Here is a 19,348-nt window from a genome sequence, read left to right as displayed (position 1 = left end):
TAAAGTTTTGATGACCTGCACTCCAGCCTTTTGTGGGTTACCACCCCACTCCCTGCCTTGCGCAATCCGGAATGAAGGGGCAGCATCGCCTCGCCCCGGTGTGTGAACTGGGGCGAACGGGCCCTTGTCCGGGACAATCCCACCGCAGCATCACCCCACCATGGTCTCGATCCACCACCACACATCACCCCCCGAGCTCTTCCCAGCACTTTCGTGCGAGGGATGGAGCGCTCGTCCCGCTCCTATTCCCCTGAGCACTCATTAACCGCGGCGCCGCCGCTCCGCGGGGCCGGGCCGGCGGCTCCTGCCCGGGGAGGCCGGGCCAGCAGAGCCGCCCCTTCCCGCTCCCTGCCCCGGCTCCCGGCTGAGGGCCAGGGCCGTGCCGTGCCATGGCCGCTCCCTGCTACCTGGGCTGGGATTTCAGCACGCAGCAGGTACCGCGCCGCCTCCCCTGCCCCTCCTCTCCTCTGCTCTCCCCTCCCTCGGCCGGCGGCGGGGCCGGGGCTGCCCTGCCCGCTGCGGGGCTGCGCTGCCCGGGACGGCTCCGAACGCGGGCCCGGGCTGCGGCCAGCGGGGGCTGCCCCGGGGGGATGCGGGGGATGAGCGCGGCGCTCCCCGCCGCCTCCGCGGCCGCCGAGACAGATCGGGGCCAGGCCTTCCCTCTCTCGCCGCTTCCGTCCCCTCCCCGTGCCTTCCGTCCCCGCTCTCCTCCTTCCCCAGGAGGGTTTGCTTTGCCGTGCGGTCCCCGGGCCCGGCCGAGGCTGAGGGGAGCGGGGCGATGCTCCCCGCCCGGGGCTCGCAGCCGCTGCAGCCCGACACGGCTGGTGCCAAATTATTCACGGAATCACGCAATCCTTAGGGCTGGATTGCCCAGAGAGGTTGTGGAGTTTCCGTCACTGGAGACAGTCAGTAGATGTCTGCTCAGAATCATGTGCAATGTGCTTAGGGATGAACCTCCTAAAGCAGGGAGGTTGGACCGGATGATCCACTATGGTCCCTCCAACCTGACCGATTCTGTGAGTTTGTGGAAGGGACCTCTGAGATCATCCAGTTCAAACCTCCTGCCAAGGCAGGGTCACCTGGACACAGGAATATGTCCAGGTGGGTTTGGAATGTCTCCAGAGAGGGAAACTCCATGTCCTCCCTGAGCATCCTGTTCCAGTGCTCTGCCACAGTCAATGTAACAAAGTTCTTCCTCATTTTGAAGCGGAACTTCCTGTGTTTTAGCTTATGGCTGTAATAATTCTGAGTGATTTGTGTGTTATAAGATGTTTGTGGCCTGCACACAGTGCATGTACCTGGTTGTTCTCATATCCCCTTCACCTTCACCCCTTTCTGTTTGCCCCATCTGAAGCAGTGGGTTGTATGACCGAATGTGTCCTGCTTCCCCATCCTGTTAGGGATGGCTTAAGTCCTGGAGGAGTGCTGTGGTCCTTCTTTATATGCAGGCTGCATATAGACCCCTCTGCCTGCTGCTGTAGTAGCTGGGATTTGCACCCAAACCCACTGGCTTCCCAGTGTCTTTGTGTGAATCAAGACTCTGAACCTAGATGCTCAGGTTTCTGCTTGAAATTCTGATTTGTCGGCACAGCCTGGGTATTGCTGCATTGCGAATAGATACTCTACCCGAGTTGTGCAGAGGCCTGAACATGTTAAAAATAGGTGTTCGAGCATAAATCACCATTATGGTTGTGCTGAAGTTTGGGAGCTTGAAAAGACACATCCAGGTTAGGTTGATCAAGTGTTTTTATGGGGACAGGCTGCAAGCTGAGAGCCAATTAAGCTGCAGTGGGTCAGAGCCATTTTTAAGCCAGTGCAGGTTGGTAATGAGTTGTGCCAGGGCATAGATAATGGCTCTACACTACTATGGTAAAAATGGGGATGGCCTTGTTATTTGAATGCAGCTCCTTGAGATGACAGTCTTTGTAGGTTCTTTTTAAATCAGTTCCTTTAGCAGCAGTTTGCACTCTCCCCCTGAAATAGGCACAGAATGTGAGCTTCATTCTTGCTTTTCTTCTCAGCTCTTACTGTCTTTCTTCAGAACTAGGTGAACTTAAGTGAAGATAGATGAGGAAAGGTTGTGGTACCCTTCTAATTCGTGCTTAAAAGAAGGCTGAGCTTTATGGAGTTGTGGATGTTGCTTTCTGTTGCAGTAGCTCAAAATGCACTTATATCATGCCCTCTGAGCTTTACCAAATGATTTTCTCACCCTCTGGGCAGTAGGAAAGGTGTTCAAGGTACCCTAAAGGGTCTGTGAGGTTCCTTGGCAAGATAAGGCAAAAGAAAGGAGGTGACAAAAAAAAAAAAAAAAAAGGAGGTGTATGACATCTTTAATCTAAGATACTGTATTTGGAGGAATTGGAAAAACTGGCTACTGTGATGCAAGCTATGAGCCTGGTAACATGTTTGCCATTCTTTAGCACATGCCTGTAGCCTGATCTTGTGCATTACAGGAGAAAGAAAATACAAACAAACCAACCCCCATGTTGCTGAATAGGTAACATTCTGGAAATTCACATACTAACTTGTTTAATGTAAAATTATGCCCTTCTTTCAGTGAGTGGTATGGATTGGGGTGATTTTTTTTCATTTTGTCTGTGGGAATTAAATTATTATAAATGAGTCATCAGTGCTATTCAATTATTGCTAGATTTTGTTAACTTCCTGTTTTATATCTTCTAGTTGAAAGTCATTGCTATTGATGAACAGCTGAGGGTCATTTATGAGGATAATGTTCATTTTGACAAGGACCTTCCAGAATTTAAGTAAGGCTTTTTATATTTTATGTTTTACTTGGACAATGAAATTTAAATATTTGGAGGTTGGGGTGAGGGGATTGTTGCCCTTTTTGGTCTCACTGATATTTATAGAGGCATAGAAAAAATCATGCCATGTTCATGTTTCCCACTCTGCAAGGGTAGTATATGTTCTTGCCTTCCTTGAATGTAAATATAACAAGAGCTCCCAACAGGAGAGAAATTAGGAAAATATATTCCAAAATATTACATATGAATAAACCATTCTTTTCATTTTGGAACTTCAGACTTGTGGACATAACGGGGTGGGATGCTCTCAGAACAGCATGTAAATTGCATGAGGGGAACATTTAAAAGGAATTTGGAGATAAATTCAGTTGTTAAGATGTAGGATGACAGTATGTGCTTACTTAAACAATAGACTAGAATTGACAAGTGTCATCCTCCAGTCACAAGTTTCAATAAAACACATTTATTTACTTGATGGTTTAACAGCAGAATTGAACTTCATCTTTGAGGTTCAAGTCACTAATTGTGACAGAAATGATTATGAATCACATGCAACCAATGAGCAATATCAGCAATGGATTCTATCACAGATCTTACTTCAGGATCAGGGCCTTTCCTTGAAAATCACTTATTTTGCAAATTTGTGTCAAACATGTCACCTCCTAGGAGCTGTCTTTTACTTTTCCATGTTTCAAACACTGATCTTTGCTCTTAACATAAAAGCATTGCAAATTCTCTTTGGTCATTATAAACTTGAAGAACTCTGCTTGGCAGAGAAAAAAAAATTGCTGAATTTACCCAGAGAAAATCTTGTTTTTCTGTAGGACTCAAGGTGGAGTCTACATTCACAGTGACAGACTGACAGTCACTTCACCAGTGCTTATGTGGGTCAAGGTATGAACAAACTTTAAATGGATCAACTTTTTCCTTGCTGTTACAGAAATGAAAGTTTATTGTGAGCAATAGTGGAACCCATCACTCAAATCAACATAGTCCTTTTGCTTACATTCTGTTTCTTTGAAGTGTTGTTCTGTGTCTTTGGTATGCAAATAGTAATGCTATCAACAAACATAGTAGAAATTGCTAACATTTTGATGGGTTTTTTTGTTTGTTTCTTCACTCTCTGCTATTACAGCATTCTATGTGTGAGAAATTCTTTCCTGACTCTCCTTCATTTGAAAAAAATACCTTTTTTTTCCCCCTCATACAGAAATGGGGCACCTGTCACTTTGCCTTGCTTAAATCTGTGGTTTTGTAGCACCCATATTAATTAAACATATTATTTCATTTAGAATAAGCTCTACTTACCAATTGATGTTGCAAGTGGTAAGTGGTGAAAAGGCAATTTATTTACTGATTCCCAGTAACTTTGACTGATGTTTGTTTTGAAGTACAGCATTTTTTTTTCTATTTTAAAATAATGCCTTTCTTACTTCTGTGCAGACTCTGCAGTACTTACATGTAGGCACACAGTTTGGGGTCATTGGGAGGGGGGCTGTGGCTGAGCCTCGTCCCCAGTGGGCACAGCTGTGAAAAGCAGGTGAGCAGCACTGACAGCAGTGAGCCATGGAGTGCCCAGGTGTGCTAATCACCAAAGGGAACAGAGGGCACACAGGTGCAGTGCATGGACATGAGGGGGATAAAAGGTTGGGCTAAAGAACAAGAAGGGCAGATGCTTAAGGCCTTCTGAAGTAGGATGACATTATTCTGTATGGGTAGACATCTCGACCCTTCTGGTGTGGTAAGGTGTTACTGTGTATGGACAAATGCTTAAAGCCTTCTAAAATTGTGTGGGGATGCTCTGTGTGTCATGGCCATCTCAACTGTGACGTGTGCTGTGACACTTATGTGGTACTCTAAATTTGTCTTACTAGTTGGATTTGAAGAGTTGAAATATTAGAAAGGTCACAGAACCTCCAGTTGGCAATCCACAGTACCTGACAAAGGTTTGGTAAATTTGCTTGCAGCTGATTTTTGAACCATAATGAAGAGGCAGTGTTGTAATTATTAAATTAATAATATAATTATATAGGTATATGGGATGTTTCTTTGGAAGTCTTGCAGTGGTCCATTTGTCAAGAGAGTCTGGGAAATGCTGATCTAAATTAAACTACTCGAAGATAGATTAATTTTTGGCTTTAAACTTGAGGAAAATATGTCAAGAACAAAATTTATCTAGGTGCTTGAAGTGCTAAAATCACTTGAATTATATTTCTGTTAAAGAATCTGTGAATTTGTTGATGCTGGGGGCTCTGGTAGTGAGGTTACCTAATGTCTTGTAGGATGGGGTGCAGGGTGTACCCTATTAAGATTTCATAGATTTTCAAAAGTAAGAACAGAAAAGATAATCTTGCTTTGTGTCTAGCACTCTTAAAGTGCTTTTTAATGAACTGGAGTTCTTTAATTTTTGCCACTTATTTAGGATTCAAAGAACGGGTCTCTGTGATTTAGTTTCTTTAAAGACCTTATTTTTCCCCTGTGTGACTCAACTTTTCTTTTATGGTCTCTCACTTAATAAATTAATTTATGCAGATTTTTGAAAAGTCCGTAGTCATTAACTGATTTTTCATTATCTGCCAGTGAACTCTTATCAGTGGTGACATGAATTTACTGTTTAATTCCAGATTGTGAGTATGCATAATTTGATGGCTCGTTACTGTCCTTCTTGATTCTGTTTGTTGTTGTAGGCTCTGGATATGATCTTGGAAAAGATGAAGTCTTCAGGCTTTGACTTCTCTCAAGTCAGAGCTATGTCTGGTGCTGGCCAGGTTAGTTTATACAGAAAAGTTCAGTTTTACTGCATTTCTTTGATCGAGTACAAGGTTGAGTGATACATTTCAACAATTGTATGGTAGAAGACTGTAATGGCATAAAATAAGATCTGAACTTCTACATAAGCATCTACAGACACTCCTCAGGGGAACTGGACCTGAATCACACAGAGCAATCACTAGAAGATGGTGGGAGTGGAGGATGAGGCTTTTATAACTTTCACAGATGATATTCAGGGTGAGGACAGCACCAAAGCAACAGCTAATTCTGGCATGCAAGGTTTAGGTTATTCATCTTGATGTATCTGTGACTAATTAATCAAAACCCTTGCTTTTATCTCCATGTTTCATTGATTGCAGTTGAAAGTCTGAGCAAAGTGTCTGAAAATCAGAGCTGGTATCAAGGCTCTGTTATGAATTCTTCAGTGGAGCACAAGTTGGGGACTGCCAAGTAACCCCATCTTACTCAAGTGAAAAAAGGGGATGATTTCCAGACTGCCCATATTCCCTTTATTTTGCTCCCCTCCAGCGAGGGGCACAGGCTTGTAACTGATGGATCAGGGGGCTGTGCTGAAATAGCACAGAACTAAATCTTGACTGTGAAGCCCTGGCTACAGCTCAAAGAGCTCTCAAAGAAGTATCTAAAGCCATTAACAATGTTAATGGTTGTTCCAACTAGAAAATTCTGTAATTCAAAATAATATTCTGATTTAGTATCTGCTTTGCTCAGTCTTAAATAAAAGATTTTTGGGACCCTTGATTTGAAGTGAGCCATTTTTTGGTCCTTGTTTGGAGACAGCTCTTTTGTTCCTTAGAATGTAAGATCAGGATATGAACTTTGAAGCTTGGGAGAGCATCTCCAACTCCTGTTTCTGTATTTCCTACAGCAACATGGGAGTGTGTACTGGAAAAAAGGAAGCATCCAGATTTTAAAGAATGCGTCATCTGAACTGCCTTTACATCAATCACTAAAGGTAAGGTGCACAAAAGCCCTGAAGGGAGTGCTACACTGTCCTTTTTCTGATCCTTACACATTGCTTTTCTTCCTCTTGTTTGGCTGGGCTGCAAGGCCCTGTGGTACAAATGAAATGTAGTAGTTATTCCTTCAGTTGCAGGACTTTTGGCACTTCATTTTCTCCTGAATGACAGTATCTTCTGCTTCAAAAGCTTACAGGTGGCAGTGGGTGTCCCAGAATCTTTCTGTGTCAGAGTAGCAACTTCTTTGTTATTCTATAAAATGTAATATTTTTATAAATCTGTAAATATTTTAAATTTTTAATATAGTTATATTAAAAAATGTGGTGGAAAGAACTGCTGTCCCTGAGTTTCCTTGCAGGATGTGCAAATGATTTCATAAGAAAATATATATATTTAAAAAGACCAGTTTACACTTGCCCCTGAAAGGATAGAAGTGTAATGTGTGGACTTAAAATCCTAACCAAGTACCTTGTTGACCTCAGCATTTTATATGTGTGTGATTGGTGAGCTTTGAACACGGACTTGACAAGCTTTTATTTAAGAAGAAAAACTGGGAGGACTCAGCTTTCCTCTGGAAGACCCTTCTTACCTTACTTCGGTGTCAGAAGGGACAGATATATTTTGGAAGGGAGACTTTTGTGTTAAATGTGCTAAATCATTAGTTTTGTAACTGTCTTATCTGTCCAAAACTCATGGAAATGGCACTAAAATGCTGGAATAAATGGTGTATTAAGCCTCAGTTGTATTTCCAGGTGGTTTGCCATGCATTAAGTAGAAATGTGTTAGTAGAGCTGTGGGAAGATAATCTTATTGTATTTGCTGGGAAATCCCCTGACGAAGGCAGGCATGATGAATCTGATTCTATTTTCTCAGAGGGCTAATTTATTACTTTATGATACTATATTATATTAAAGAATACTATACTATACTAAAGAATACAGAAAGGATACTTATGGAAGGCTAAATAATGAAAACTCCTAACTCTTTCCAGAGTTCTGACACAGCTTGGCCCTGATTGGCCAAAGAGTCAAAACAACTCACAGCAGAATCCAATCAGACAATCTCCAAACACATTCCAAAGGAGCAAAACACAGGAGAAGCAAATGAGATAAAAATAGTTTTCCTTTTCTCTGAGGTCCCTCGGCTTCCCAGAAGAAAAATCCTGGGCAAAGGGATTATTTCAGAGAATGTGGATGCTACATAATCTGATGGTTTGCAGAGGAGTTCTAAAAGGGCTTGGGGTTTTGGCTACCAGGGGATGTGCTGCGGGGTCTGTGAAGTGACAGCAGGAAAAGAATGTTGCCTGTCCTTTGATGCAAAGTTTGGGTTGAACTTTTCATCACTGGCCAATGTTTTACCCAATATCTGCTTTCTGGAATTGCTGGGAGAAGGGCAGAAGGCATGTCAGAGAGCTGAGCTGTGAGCTGAAATGTATGGCTGCTGTATTTCATTACTCCAGCAGCGACTTCTCAGAGATCAGACTTTCTAACAAAGGATGTTCTTGATTACAGGGCTGTTTTTCAGTCAGTGACAGTCCCATCTGGATGGATTCCAGCACAGCCTCCCAGTGCAGAGCCCTGGAGAAAGCCCTGGGGGGAGCCCAGCACCTGGCCAGTGTCACTGGCTCCCGGGCCTATGAGGTAAGGAATGGATGGGGAGAGAGTTCCCAGCAGAATCCTGTGCTGGAAACAATTCTGTCACCCCAGGGAGCTGCAGCAGGTAACCATCAGCCATTAATTGTGAGAGACAGCTTTTGAAGGAACTCCAACCATATTGTGCTTTGCGTTAGTCTCACAAAGGGAGATACAGAAATTTCACAGTCAAATGAACCAAACTCCGGAAATTTTGCTGCAAGAGGCAGCTGGAGCATTTGGCCAGTGGTTCCCAAATGCAGTGTTGGGTGGCCATGCTTAAAGTCTCAGGGCCTGGTTGTCCCTTGGGAGCATCTTGTGTGGCCACATTTCTATTGGGATGGAAATCCAGTTTGTGTTACAGGTTTGTTTAGGGTAAATCCATCCACCTGTTTGTGAATCATGCTCTAGGTTACTTCTGCAATTAAAAGACTGGCCTTTTAATATTCCCTAGAGGCTAACAAGCAGCTGTTGACCTGAAGTGTTTCAGAGTCTTGGGACACTGTCAGAGAGATGCTGTCACTTGTCTCCTCTTCCTGAGTTTTCCCTTCTTGTAACTGTGACAATGAGATCTGGAGTGGGAGAACTCTGCAGGCACCTCAGCCCCTGGCTACTCATACTCTTGATTCGTCAGAATAAGGTTTTAACCTCCCATACTGATGTTTCTGTTTCTGAATCATCATGCAAGGTTTATGGCCAGTGTTGAAATCAGACTTTGCATACCCCTAACAGTTTATTTTTCACTTGTTAAATGTTAAGGTTTCAGTGTTAAAAGGTTTTTTTTATTTGACATAATACATGGATGAAAAATAAATATTCTTACAGCTGTTTTTAGCCTGTGCTGGAGTTTCTGCTTTGAGCGTGAAACTTCCTGCTTTAATTTCAATTCACCTGCCTCACAGGCAGGTACATAGATTGTGTAGCTTAAGCCTTTTCAGGGATTTGAAGGCAGCATTTGAATTGTGCTGGTTCCTGTGCACAGAATAAGTGTGATTCATTCCATTGAACTGTCATTTCTGAAATGTAAATTATGGATAGTAATGCTTTTCCACATGCCTTTTTTTCAAAAGGTGAACAAAATTCTCATAATGAGACTATGTGTTATACCCTGTTTAGTGCAGATTGCCTGCTGTGCACTGACTTTCATCATGCATCAGGCAAATTAAATATCCAAAGTGCAATGTTCTGAACTCATTACACAGAGTTAATGATTATTGACTCCATTTAGGGTTTGTGTTTCTAAGCATTTGCATTTCTTTCTCAGCGTTTTACAGGAAACCAGATAGCAAAGATTTACAGCCAGAATCCTGAGGTCTACAAGCAAACTGAGGTTGGCTTAACTTCAATTCCCTTATTGGAAAACATGGTTGAAAGTCTTTTAGAATGAATTTTGTGCAGATGTTTTTACAGAACTTTTTGCTGAAGATTATTGTGATTCTTGTCTTTGAATCGAAGATGAAAATTGAGTTTTTAAAATTCTGTTAAATTATTAGTGGTTGAGCAGATAAAAATCTGACATCAGTTCTACTTTGAGTGTTATATTTCTCAAGCTGGTGAATAGAGCTTTCAACTGAAGTCGTTGGGGGAGGAGAACCTCAGACCATCCCACTTCTATCAGGTTGGTGCCAGTGCCAGAAGGAGATACCCAGACCCCGGAGAGGGATGGCAGGACAGCAGGAGAGCCCCTGAAGGACAGCAGCAGCCAGCAAAGGCACCTTAATTGGTGGAACAGTTTAAATGTCTGGGCAAACACACGTAGCATGGGGAATAAACAGGAGTTAGAGGGTGGTGATCCTTTTGGCATCATGGGGATGCCTCCAGGAGAGTTGCAATGGAAGGATACAGGCTCTCTTAAGCTGGTTCATATTCAAGGATCACCTCCTCCAAGCTCTGAAGTGATGCATCCCAACTAAGATTAAGTCGGGCAAAAACATCAGGAGGGCTCTGTGGATGAACAAACTGCTCCTGGACAAACTCAAACACAAAAAAGAAGCCTACAGAAGGTGGAAATAAAGGCAGTAGCCTGACAGAAATACAGAGAGGCCCTCTGAGCAGTTAGGGATCAGGTCAGGGAAGCTAAAGTCCTGACAAAATTAAAATCTGGCCAGGGACACCAAGGACAAGGAGAAAAGCATTTATCAGTGTCTCAGTGTTAAAGGGAAGATTTTTGAGAAATGTAGGCCCTCTCCAAAGGAAATGGGAGACCTGGTTACCCAGGCTGTGGACAAGGCCAGGTACTCAAGGACTTTTTTCCTTGACCTTCACTGGCAAGAGTTCCAGCCACATCACCTGAGTCACAGCAGGCAAAGGCAGGGGCTGGGACAATGAAGAACCACCCAGTGTAGGAGAGGATTGAGTTCAAGACCATCTAAGGAATGTGAAGCTGCACAAGGACCTGATGAAATACTTCCATAGGTCCTGAGGGAGCTGGTGGATGAAGTGGCTAAGCCACTATCCATTGTATTTGAGAAGTTGTGACAGTCTGGTGAGGTTCCCATTGACTGGAAAAGAGAAACACAGACCCCATTTTTATAAAGGGGAGTAGGGAAGACCTGGGTTTCCATTACTGCAGTTCTGGATAGCATTAATTTTTTTTAAGTTGCACCCCTGTATGAAGCAGTTTGTTTCATGAGACAGAGAATTGCAGTGTAGAATCTGTATTTTGTTGGACAATGGAAAAGAAAAGGAGGGGGAAAATTAAGCATTCTCATTGTAACTAGTAAGGTATGAGATGAAACAGAACCCTGGTATGGTCTGATCATAAGCTTAAGACTAAGTTTAGAGAAAGATATGTTACTGGGGGGAAGTAGGACTGAGAACTGGTTAAACCAATTTCAGACTTTGAGGGCTGTTTGAACTGATGGCAACTTCTAGCAATGAAGCTTATGCAAGATGCATTCAAGCACAAAACATCTCTCTGCCTGAGCTGCTCTTGGGGACCCTCAAGGAGCACTTAACAGCTTGGCAGTCTCAATGACATGTGGAAGGTGGATGTTTTTGCTTCTGTAGGTCAGCTTGCTAAACTGGCTGGCTGATTTAGAGTTTAAACTTCATCCTTTTTTCCTTCCATTTCAGGCAGCTAGTGCCCACTGGGGCACCACAGAAGGTAGGCCTTTGTTATCTGAGCACAATGTGATGTATTCATGGGGAGAGATGCACCAAGAGCAAGTGCATCATTAAATTTCCTGGCCATTACAACCGCCTCTTAGATCTCTGGCTGTAGGCTGCCCTTGAAGCAGTGCTTTTGTGATCATTAATAAAAACCTGTCACTTCTGGCTCGCTCTACCTGTAGAGGTTTGATTCTGTTTAGTTATTGGCTGACAACCATATTTCTTCTGGGTGAGTCACAGCACAGAATGAGGAATGTGTCTGCTTTTGTGCCAGCTTCTTGGGACCAGGCAATACTTGTCATGCAGAAAGCCTGGTGGTGGCTGGTTAACCTGGTAGTTCACACAGCAGATGGGAAGAGGAAGCAGGTTCATGGTGCATCAGTGTCCTGTGTCATACGGGGCATTTTTTGGCCAGCCCTACAGCTGGATGTCATGCAGGTGGAGCATGCCCTGAGGCAGAGCTGCAGGCAGTGGCTCAGTTCAAAGCTGTTTATTACCAGCTCCTGGGAGTAACTCCTGGGAGGTCTGGGGTCTCAGCTGGAAGGAAGGCAAGGGGTCACCAAGAGCTGCTCAAGGTGCTTGCAGAGCTTCTAAAAGTTTACAGACCTGTGCTGTGGGTGGGGTAGAGCAGGGTTCTGAGCATTTCCCATGTCATCAACACACAGGTGGTTTTGTGATTGGTTTTTTGGCTTTTTATTTTGATATGTGTGTGTGTGTGTGTTTATTTTTTTTTTTCTTGGAAACTGGTTTTCTTAGAAAATGAGATTCTGTGATAGACTGAAGTTGTGGATTCATGCTAACAGAGTATGATAACATACCAGGTGTTTTTTGCATGTTTCAGAAGGCAGAGCTTTTAACAGCTTTTTATCATGGGGTAACTTTTAGATTGATATGTGCTGTATTACTGTGACAGTCAGAACTGAATAATCCTTCTAGGTGTATTTTTGTGTGCTTTCTGGGCCTAACCTTAAACATCTATTAACATTTGCTGCTTCCAATTATTTTATTTGCTTTCCACTTACTTTGAAGTGAATACTGATGTGACTCACTATTTCTCACTTTTTTTTTTTTTTTGCAGAGAATCTCTTTGGTCAGTAGCTTTGCAGCTTCCCTTTTCCTAGGAGCTTATGCACCCATTGATTACAGTGATGGTAAGTGTGGGCTTTTTTCATAGTAACACTTTACCAAGGAAATGATCCTTCCCATCCCCACATTACATAGATGGGGGAAAAGGTGTCTGGTGTTTGTTTTCAATCTTTACATTTTAATAACAAGTATATTAGATTTTAAGCTAAGTTACTCCTTTCAGTTTGATGTTTGCTATGCTCATCTCTCCCCATCATACTGATTCCCACTTCTATCAAGTGGATCCCCAGAAAAGTCTTAAATGTAATTATAGCTTTTTTCATCATTTTGTGATGTACGAAGGAGTGGTGAAAGATCTTCTAGAGGCATCAGAAAGTTGTGGAATCTTAAACTAAACTTCAGAGTTCTCATATTTGTTCTTTGGTTTTCCTGGTTTAGCTCAGCAGTGCACAGGATGGACCTGTTGTATATTGTGATGATTTCTTTCCCACCTAACTGGAGTATAGATCTACAACAGAAGTATATTTTCAAAATGAACCAGAAAAAAGTGTAAATAAAGCAAAATGTACTAAACCCAGTTAAAAAAAGAGAAATCTTCCATATCTCTCCATTCATCATAACAAAGACAAAAAAGTGACAAGACTACTGTCTCTCTTTCCTGTTGTGTGTTATCTCAGTTATCCAGCTTTTACATGCCAATTTAAAATGGCAATTGCAGAGGAAAGCATTTTCCTGGGAGCTCTGCTGTTATTTCTAAAAAGCATTTCTGATTTCTGCTCTGAAACCAAGAGAAGACATATTTCAGAGCTGAAAGGTTAGATAACAAGGCTCTCTACAGAATTTTTGCATTATAGAGACATGGTTGACACCCATGTGTTAAGACCAATTCATTTTTTCTCCTTTGTTATTCCATCAAATCTTACAGGACAAGACAAGACACCTCAATTCTAGCTAATGGATAACTTGCTTCCTATCAGAGCTTCTAGTTATACCTGAGACCTCAGAAATGGCAAGGCAATCCATGCTTATTTCATGCCACTTGTGAGATTATTATATCTGTTTTCTGGTCCTGTCCTTTTAGGCAAGTATTTCACAGCTGAGGTGGTTTTTTTGTTTGGGTTTTTTTTTTTTATTATTTTTTTTTTTTTAATTTTTTTGTGTATTATTGGCAACAATAACTCCTTGGAGATTTGCACTTTGCTCCTCATCAGGTCCAATACTGAGCAGTTGTGCTGCTCAGCCACCTATTTGGGTTTGTTTTTTCATTTTTTGATAATGTTACTTTACCTTTTCTGCTTGCAAGCAAGTGGAGGAAAGCCATGCTTCTCCAATTTCAGAACATGAAAAATTGTTGGAAAACAAAATATGCTTAAGTAAAGAAAATTAAAATTTCCTTAATTGGAAAATTTTCTTAGAAAATGAATCATGTTTTTCAAACAGCTCCAGGAGAACCTGTTCTGTTACACCTGTGGGTATTTACAGAACCTGAATAAATGTTATGTGCTGTTCAGAGCATGTAAGATTATTAAATCTTGGTGAGAAAAAAGAGAACTAAGCAGGATGTTACGGTTCTCTTTACAAGACAAAAGATTTTTTGGCATTGTAAACTGTATTTTGCCTCATTCATTCCTTTCTTCTGTTAATATAATGAGAGAGAATTCTAATTCCAGTAATAAAATATAAGTATAGTGGATGCAGTAGTTATTTTGATGCAGCTGAAAAAGTTGTTTTCTTGTCACTTACAATTTCTTGCAATTCACTTGATCTTTTACTTAGCACTTGTGTATTGTAGTTTAAAATGCATGTCTCAAAATAATATTCAGGTAGATCTATTCTTCATTTCTGTAGGTTTAACTTCAGGTCATATCATCTTTAAAAGACCCTGCCAAATTGTTTAGCTCTACACAATAACTTTTCTCTCCAAATTGGCAGGTTATTGTGGGAAATGTGCTATTAAGTTTCAGAATTTTTTCTTTTTCTTCTTAAAGGTCCAATCTTTTAAGGTTCAAATAGTTCGAATCACTTGTGAATGGCTGAGCACCCTGAGTGATTGATTTAAAAAAAATGAAATTGCCTTCTGGTGGATTGGAGAATGATTTTTATTTATATTGTGCAGATATTAAAAGTAAGATACATGTGGGACCTAAGAAGTTGAACACTTGGGGCATTGTTTCTTTTAGAAGACACCTTAAAGAACAGCAATTCAGCTCTTGACCTAGAGAAGCTTTATCTTTTGAAATGCTTTTCTAAGAGCCTTAGGCAAATTGTAGCTTAGCATACTTGTTTTTTGTTGTTCTACCAAAAAAGAATGTGTTGGACTGAAGCTTGTTCAAAAGGAGTGTGGTGGGCTGAATTTACTCCTCCTGTAGCTTGTGTGGTGTCAGCAGTTACACTTCTCATGGCTTTAGCTCACTGAAAAGGCAATCCAGCGGGTTGTAATGCAGAAACAGATGCCCTTAACTGCTTATAAATGTATGCAAATATTGATCTTTACTTTGTGGATTAATGAAACCAGTTAGTCTGCATGGCTGGGTCATTGTAAGGAAGTGTTTGTATTCTCCCCCTTCTCCCCAGGTGTTCCAGCACTTACACTTTTGTATTTGCAGTAAGTATTAGCAAGTCCTGCTTGTACTCCTGGTCATTCTGTGCTAAAAGTCAGTGATGTTTGCAGTGAAATATGGAAATCTATTAATCCATGTTTTGGCCCTTTCCTCAGTTCTTACTGTGCCATGGCCTTGGCTGTTGACCTTTGCTGCGGATGGGGTGATGAGTCAAAGGGCTGCCTTTGATTTTTGCTTGTTTTCTCCCCTTATTTTTTCTGCCCTCAGGTTATTACTGATTTTGTATGTTAAACTTTGTGGTGTTTAACATGAGCAGAGATGCTAGAGGTAGGAACTCAGTGTGAATCACTCCTTGCATTATCAGAGGTGCATTCAGCTCTGTTTTTTATTTTCCACTGAGATTCCCATGCCCACAGCTGGACAGGATGAATCCAGCTCAACAGAATTAATAGTTCTTCTAAAACAGTTGTTTCACATTTTTAAAATAAGTTTCGGAGGGGGGGGGCAAATTGCCTCACCTCTCTTTTCTCAGGGCATAGAAATTCTTTGTGCCACTGCATCTACCAGTCAAACTGAAGTAATATTTCTGTATAATGTAAACATTCTGTTATAAAGATTGGAGGCTTTTCTGTTTTATGCAGGAAAAATTGAAGGCTGCCCTAATGTCTTGTAAAATTGCATTGGAGGATTCTGGTGAAACGTTTCTCTAGGCTTGTGGGGTGTGGACAAAGAAGGACTTAAAGAAACCAAACAAAAAACTGCAGAAGACAACAGCTAATCTTTCTGTAGAAAAATCCTATTTATTTAAAGATTCTAGTCCTCACTGCTTTAGTTTAATGAGAGGTTCTTGGCCTTTTAAATCATGGACTTTTCCAGGAAAATTTATAGATTTGTGTATTTCCTTGTAGAAAGTCCTGTTATGCCTGACAGCATGGAACATGTGGCTGCTCACCCCCTCTACCTCTGAAAGGTGCAGGTGGTGACTCTGGGCTGAGTTTACCTTGCCAGGACACAGTTTACACTGGCAAGGAGGGATGGCTGGATTTAACATAGAGACATGAGATGCTGGATTAAATCTTGCCATCTTCTCTGGGTGTGTAGTAGTGATTTTGATGGCAGAAAAGGGATCCTTTGCCTGTGGGAAGGTTGTTGCACTTTGTGCTCTGTCAAATTCCTGCTGTTTCATCATTGGCCTAATCTTTAAAATCTGTTTAATTTGCCAAAAATGGAATTGTTTGATTGATTCGGATGAAATTAATTCTATTTTTATGTAATTAAGTATCATCCAAATATCCTGGTGTTTGGCTTGGGTTATTCCAGTGTCTCAGCTCAAGTGTGCAGCACTTTCTGTTTACAGCACCGTGTGGAGCACTAGGTCCAGACAACACTGGGGGAGCTTAGGATTGTACTGATAAATAGATCAAGTTTGTTTATAAATGCTTTTAAACCCATTTTTATGCCTGTATGAACAAGTCTGCTGGGAGTTGATAGGGTGGGCTCACTTGTGCTTGTGTAAGCAGCAGCAGAGTGTGTGTGGAGTGTGTTGAATTCTCTTTCTCAGAGCAGAAGCTCTGCTGGAGCCTTGTGATGTGCTGCCTGAGATGGGGCTTGAATCCTTTTCTTCCTCTACATCCCAGCACTGCAAGCAAAGTCTTGTTCCACAGGCACTGCATGTGGCATCAACTTCACCATCTTTGATTTAAAAAATGTATTGAACAGAAGGAAATACCAGGTTTTCCACAGTGCTCAGCTGAGGATTCTGAGGTAGCTGCATTTCTGAGATAAATAAATTGAGGGCTAAGCAGTCCTTGGGATGAAATTGGTGTTAATCTAGAATAAGATGACTCTGTCCCTGAGCAGCACTAACCAGAAATACAGATTTTCAAGTCTAATGAAATGTGCAATTAAAGGCATCTTAGAATCATAAGCCAGGGGTGTGGAGTGCTCAGTATGTTATATAAATTTGGCCACTAACCAACTTCAATTAACTTTTAAACCAGCAATAAAACAGTGAGAAAAGAGCAATGAGAAACCAAAACTGCAAAGGCCTTTCCCAGATCTAATGGTAGTTCTGATGAGAAAACAGGTGAACAAATCAGTTAGTTTTTTTTTTTTTTTTTTTGCATCCTGTAAATAATTTCACAGAATCTGGCCTTAGGAGGTTTGCACACTTGCAGGTGTTGCAGACCTCAGTTGGGCTGCTCAGCTGAAAATCATGGCTTTGGTATTCAAAACTGGGTACCAAATTATCCTCAAAATTAGAGGCTCTATTTGAAAAATCGAAAAGGGAAATGTTGATATGGAGGAAGATGAATCAAAGTGTGGATTTAGATGCTTATAGGATGTTCTGCTTAAAGGCAGGAGTAATGTAAAGCCATCCCATTGAGAGGGGAATTTCTTCACTTTTAGGTCTCTGCTGAGCACAACACATCTCCAAGGGACATTGTTCCACCACTTTTAGTTCCTTGTATGAAGTCCTTGTCTAAGGTGGAAGATTTGAGGGGGAGTTGATGGGAAGGCATTGATATTCTTGTCTTTACTCATAATTTGTGAAAGGCTGAATTACCTAGTGCCATGAGAAGCATTTTCTGCTACTTGTGCAGGTGAAAGATCTCCAGAGGTTAAATTATCAGGATTCTTAGAAGAGCTGAAATCATTCTCTTTAAATGGAAAACATATATCTGTAAATTTTCTTTTGCTGGAATTTTCTGGTCTTTTGCTTAATCCTGTGCACTTCCTCTTTTGATCTGTTTTGTAGGTTCTGGTATGAACTTGCTGCAGATTTGGGAAAAGGCATGGTCAAAGCCCTGCCTTGATGCTTGTGCCCCTGGATTAGAGGAGAGACTAGGATGCCCTGTCCCATCCCACTCAGTCCTGGTATGTCCCTGGCCAGAAGAGTTGTAAGCAACAAGTGGAGCTTTGCTGGGAGTTCTGCTAATGGCACTTGGAGTGTATTTGTGTGTGCAGTGCTGCTGCTTTAATATTATCAGCTGGGTTGAGAAAGTAAATACAGACATCTTTTGGAAACTGGCACCCATCATAGCTTTGGAACCTTGGATTCTTGCATGCCCAGGCTGTGTGAGAGACATTTTGGTAGATGCTCCAATGATAAGAATTTTTGGGGTCCTCTCCCACGCCCCAGAGCACCTGGTCACTGCAGAGCTGTGCACGGGTGTTTATTGCTGCAGAAACAGAACCCAACATTTGCATTTCTCAATAGAGATCTTGTTTTAAGCTGTTTGTAGAGTTAATGAGGTAATCTTTGTGAATAATTTGGGATATTTAAAGCTCCTCAGTTCACGTAGCATAATGGTGAAATCAAATCAAGCCTCACATCTCCTGAGTAAATGAGTTTAGTCTTACTACCCAGCACAAAAGCAGCTATTCTTTAGCTGTGCACATGTGAGGCAGTGGAGATACCCATCACCTGAGCCCTCTGAACTCACTGCTGATCTGTAATGGAGAGGAGCATATAAAAAAATCCTTATAGATGTCCTTGTGTTCTTTATGGATAGTTTTCTTCTGTTTTTTTCTCAATGGCTATCAAATGTGGCTAAAAGAATATGGTTCTTGACCTCTAAAATAATAGGGGTCGTATTGCAGCATTTGATGCTGTGCTGTATATTAATGTTGTGTTTCCTCTTGTGTTTGCATTGAATTTCTAATTTCTAGCTATTAATATTCATGTATATGTGCAAAACAGATAGATGTGTTTATGGTACTTGATGTGAATAACTGAAGAAAGACCCAAAGCTAAAATGCTCCTATTTACTAGCCTACTTTCAAATTGAATCTGAGGGTATTCCTGTGAGGTTCTCAACAACTACAATGAAAAAAGTGCATTAAAAATTTTTAAAATATTCATTTATACCTTAAATGTTCAGAAATTGTTCTTGTAGCTGCTCTAGGGTTTTTCAGTTCCATGTCACAATACATTGTCATATATTGCAAGATTGCATTCCATTTTTTTGAGCTTTTTTTCCTCTCTTTCTTTCTTTCCTTAGGGGCCCATTTCTCCATATTATAGTCAACGTTATGGGTTTAGCCCAGACTGTAAAATAGTAGCATTTACAGGAGACAATCCAGGTGAGATGATTACCTGTACAAGATTCAGCGGATATGATTACGTATGTACTGAAATTCTAAATCTATCTCACTGGTCCTCAGATGCTGCCTATAAAATGAAAGAATATTGTTCTTATCAGCATTAATTCCTCTTTCCAACACCCTTCCATCACTGATTCTTTTGAGATAGAGATATCTTGGATAGGCTGTGTATGACAAATTAATTCTCTTTTGCCAAGTAATCAGAGGTGAATTCATTTGCCTCTTGATAACTTCAGTTTTTGTTATGAGAAACCATCCCTACTATGAGCTGCTAACCCTTCACCTTAGAGAACATGAATTTTAAAAATGCTCTTGTATCTTTCCAAGCAAAAAGGTGG

The 19,348-nt window shown here is 41.4% G+C and overlaps 1 protein-coding gene across 1 annotated transcript in view; it reads left to right on the top strand.

The window, feature by feature from the left end:
* The first annotated feature begins 257 nt into the window (after positions 1-257).
* The window catches only part of XYLB (xylulokinase), an 82,634-nt gene continuing 63,543 nt past the window's right edge, over positions 258-19,348 (top strand). Inside the window, exons 1-10 of the mRNA XM_038128195.1 lie at positions 258-434; positions 2,683-2,765; positions 3,590-3,659; positions 5,453-5,533; positions 6,424-6,510; positions 8,026-8,154; positions 9,410-9,475; positions 12,335-12,407; positions 17,662-17,780; positions 18,908-18,989. Coding sequence (XP_037984123.1) covers positions 390-434; positions 2,683-2,765; positions 3,590-3,659; positions 5,453-5,533; positions 6,424-6,510; positions 8,026-8,154; positions 9,410-9,475; positions 12,335-12,407; positions 17,662-17,780; positions 18,908-18,989 — 835 coding nt within the window. The 5' untranslated portion in view covers positions 258-389. The remainder of the gene's footprint in view (positions 435-2,682; positions 2,766-3,589; positions 3,660-5,452; positions 5,534-6,423; positions 6,511-8,025; positions 8,155-9,409; positions 9,476-12,334; positions 12,408-17,661; positions 17,781-18,907; positions 18,990-19,348) is intronic.

This window comes from Motacilla alba, chromosome 2 (genome assembly GCF_015832195.1).
Source record: "Motacilla alba alba isolate MOTALB_02 chromosome 2, Motacilla_alba_V1.0_pri, whole genome shotgun sequence".
Lineage (NCBI taxonomy): Eukaryota > Metazoa > Chordata > Aves > Passeriformes > Motacillidae > Motacilla > Motacilla alba.
The sequence above is the reverse complement of the archived record's forward strand: the minus strand, read 5'-3'. Positions and strand labels throughout refer to the sequence as shown.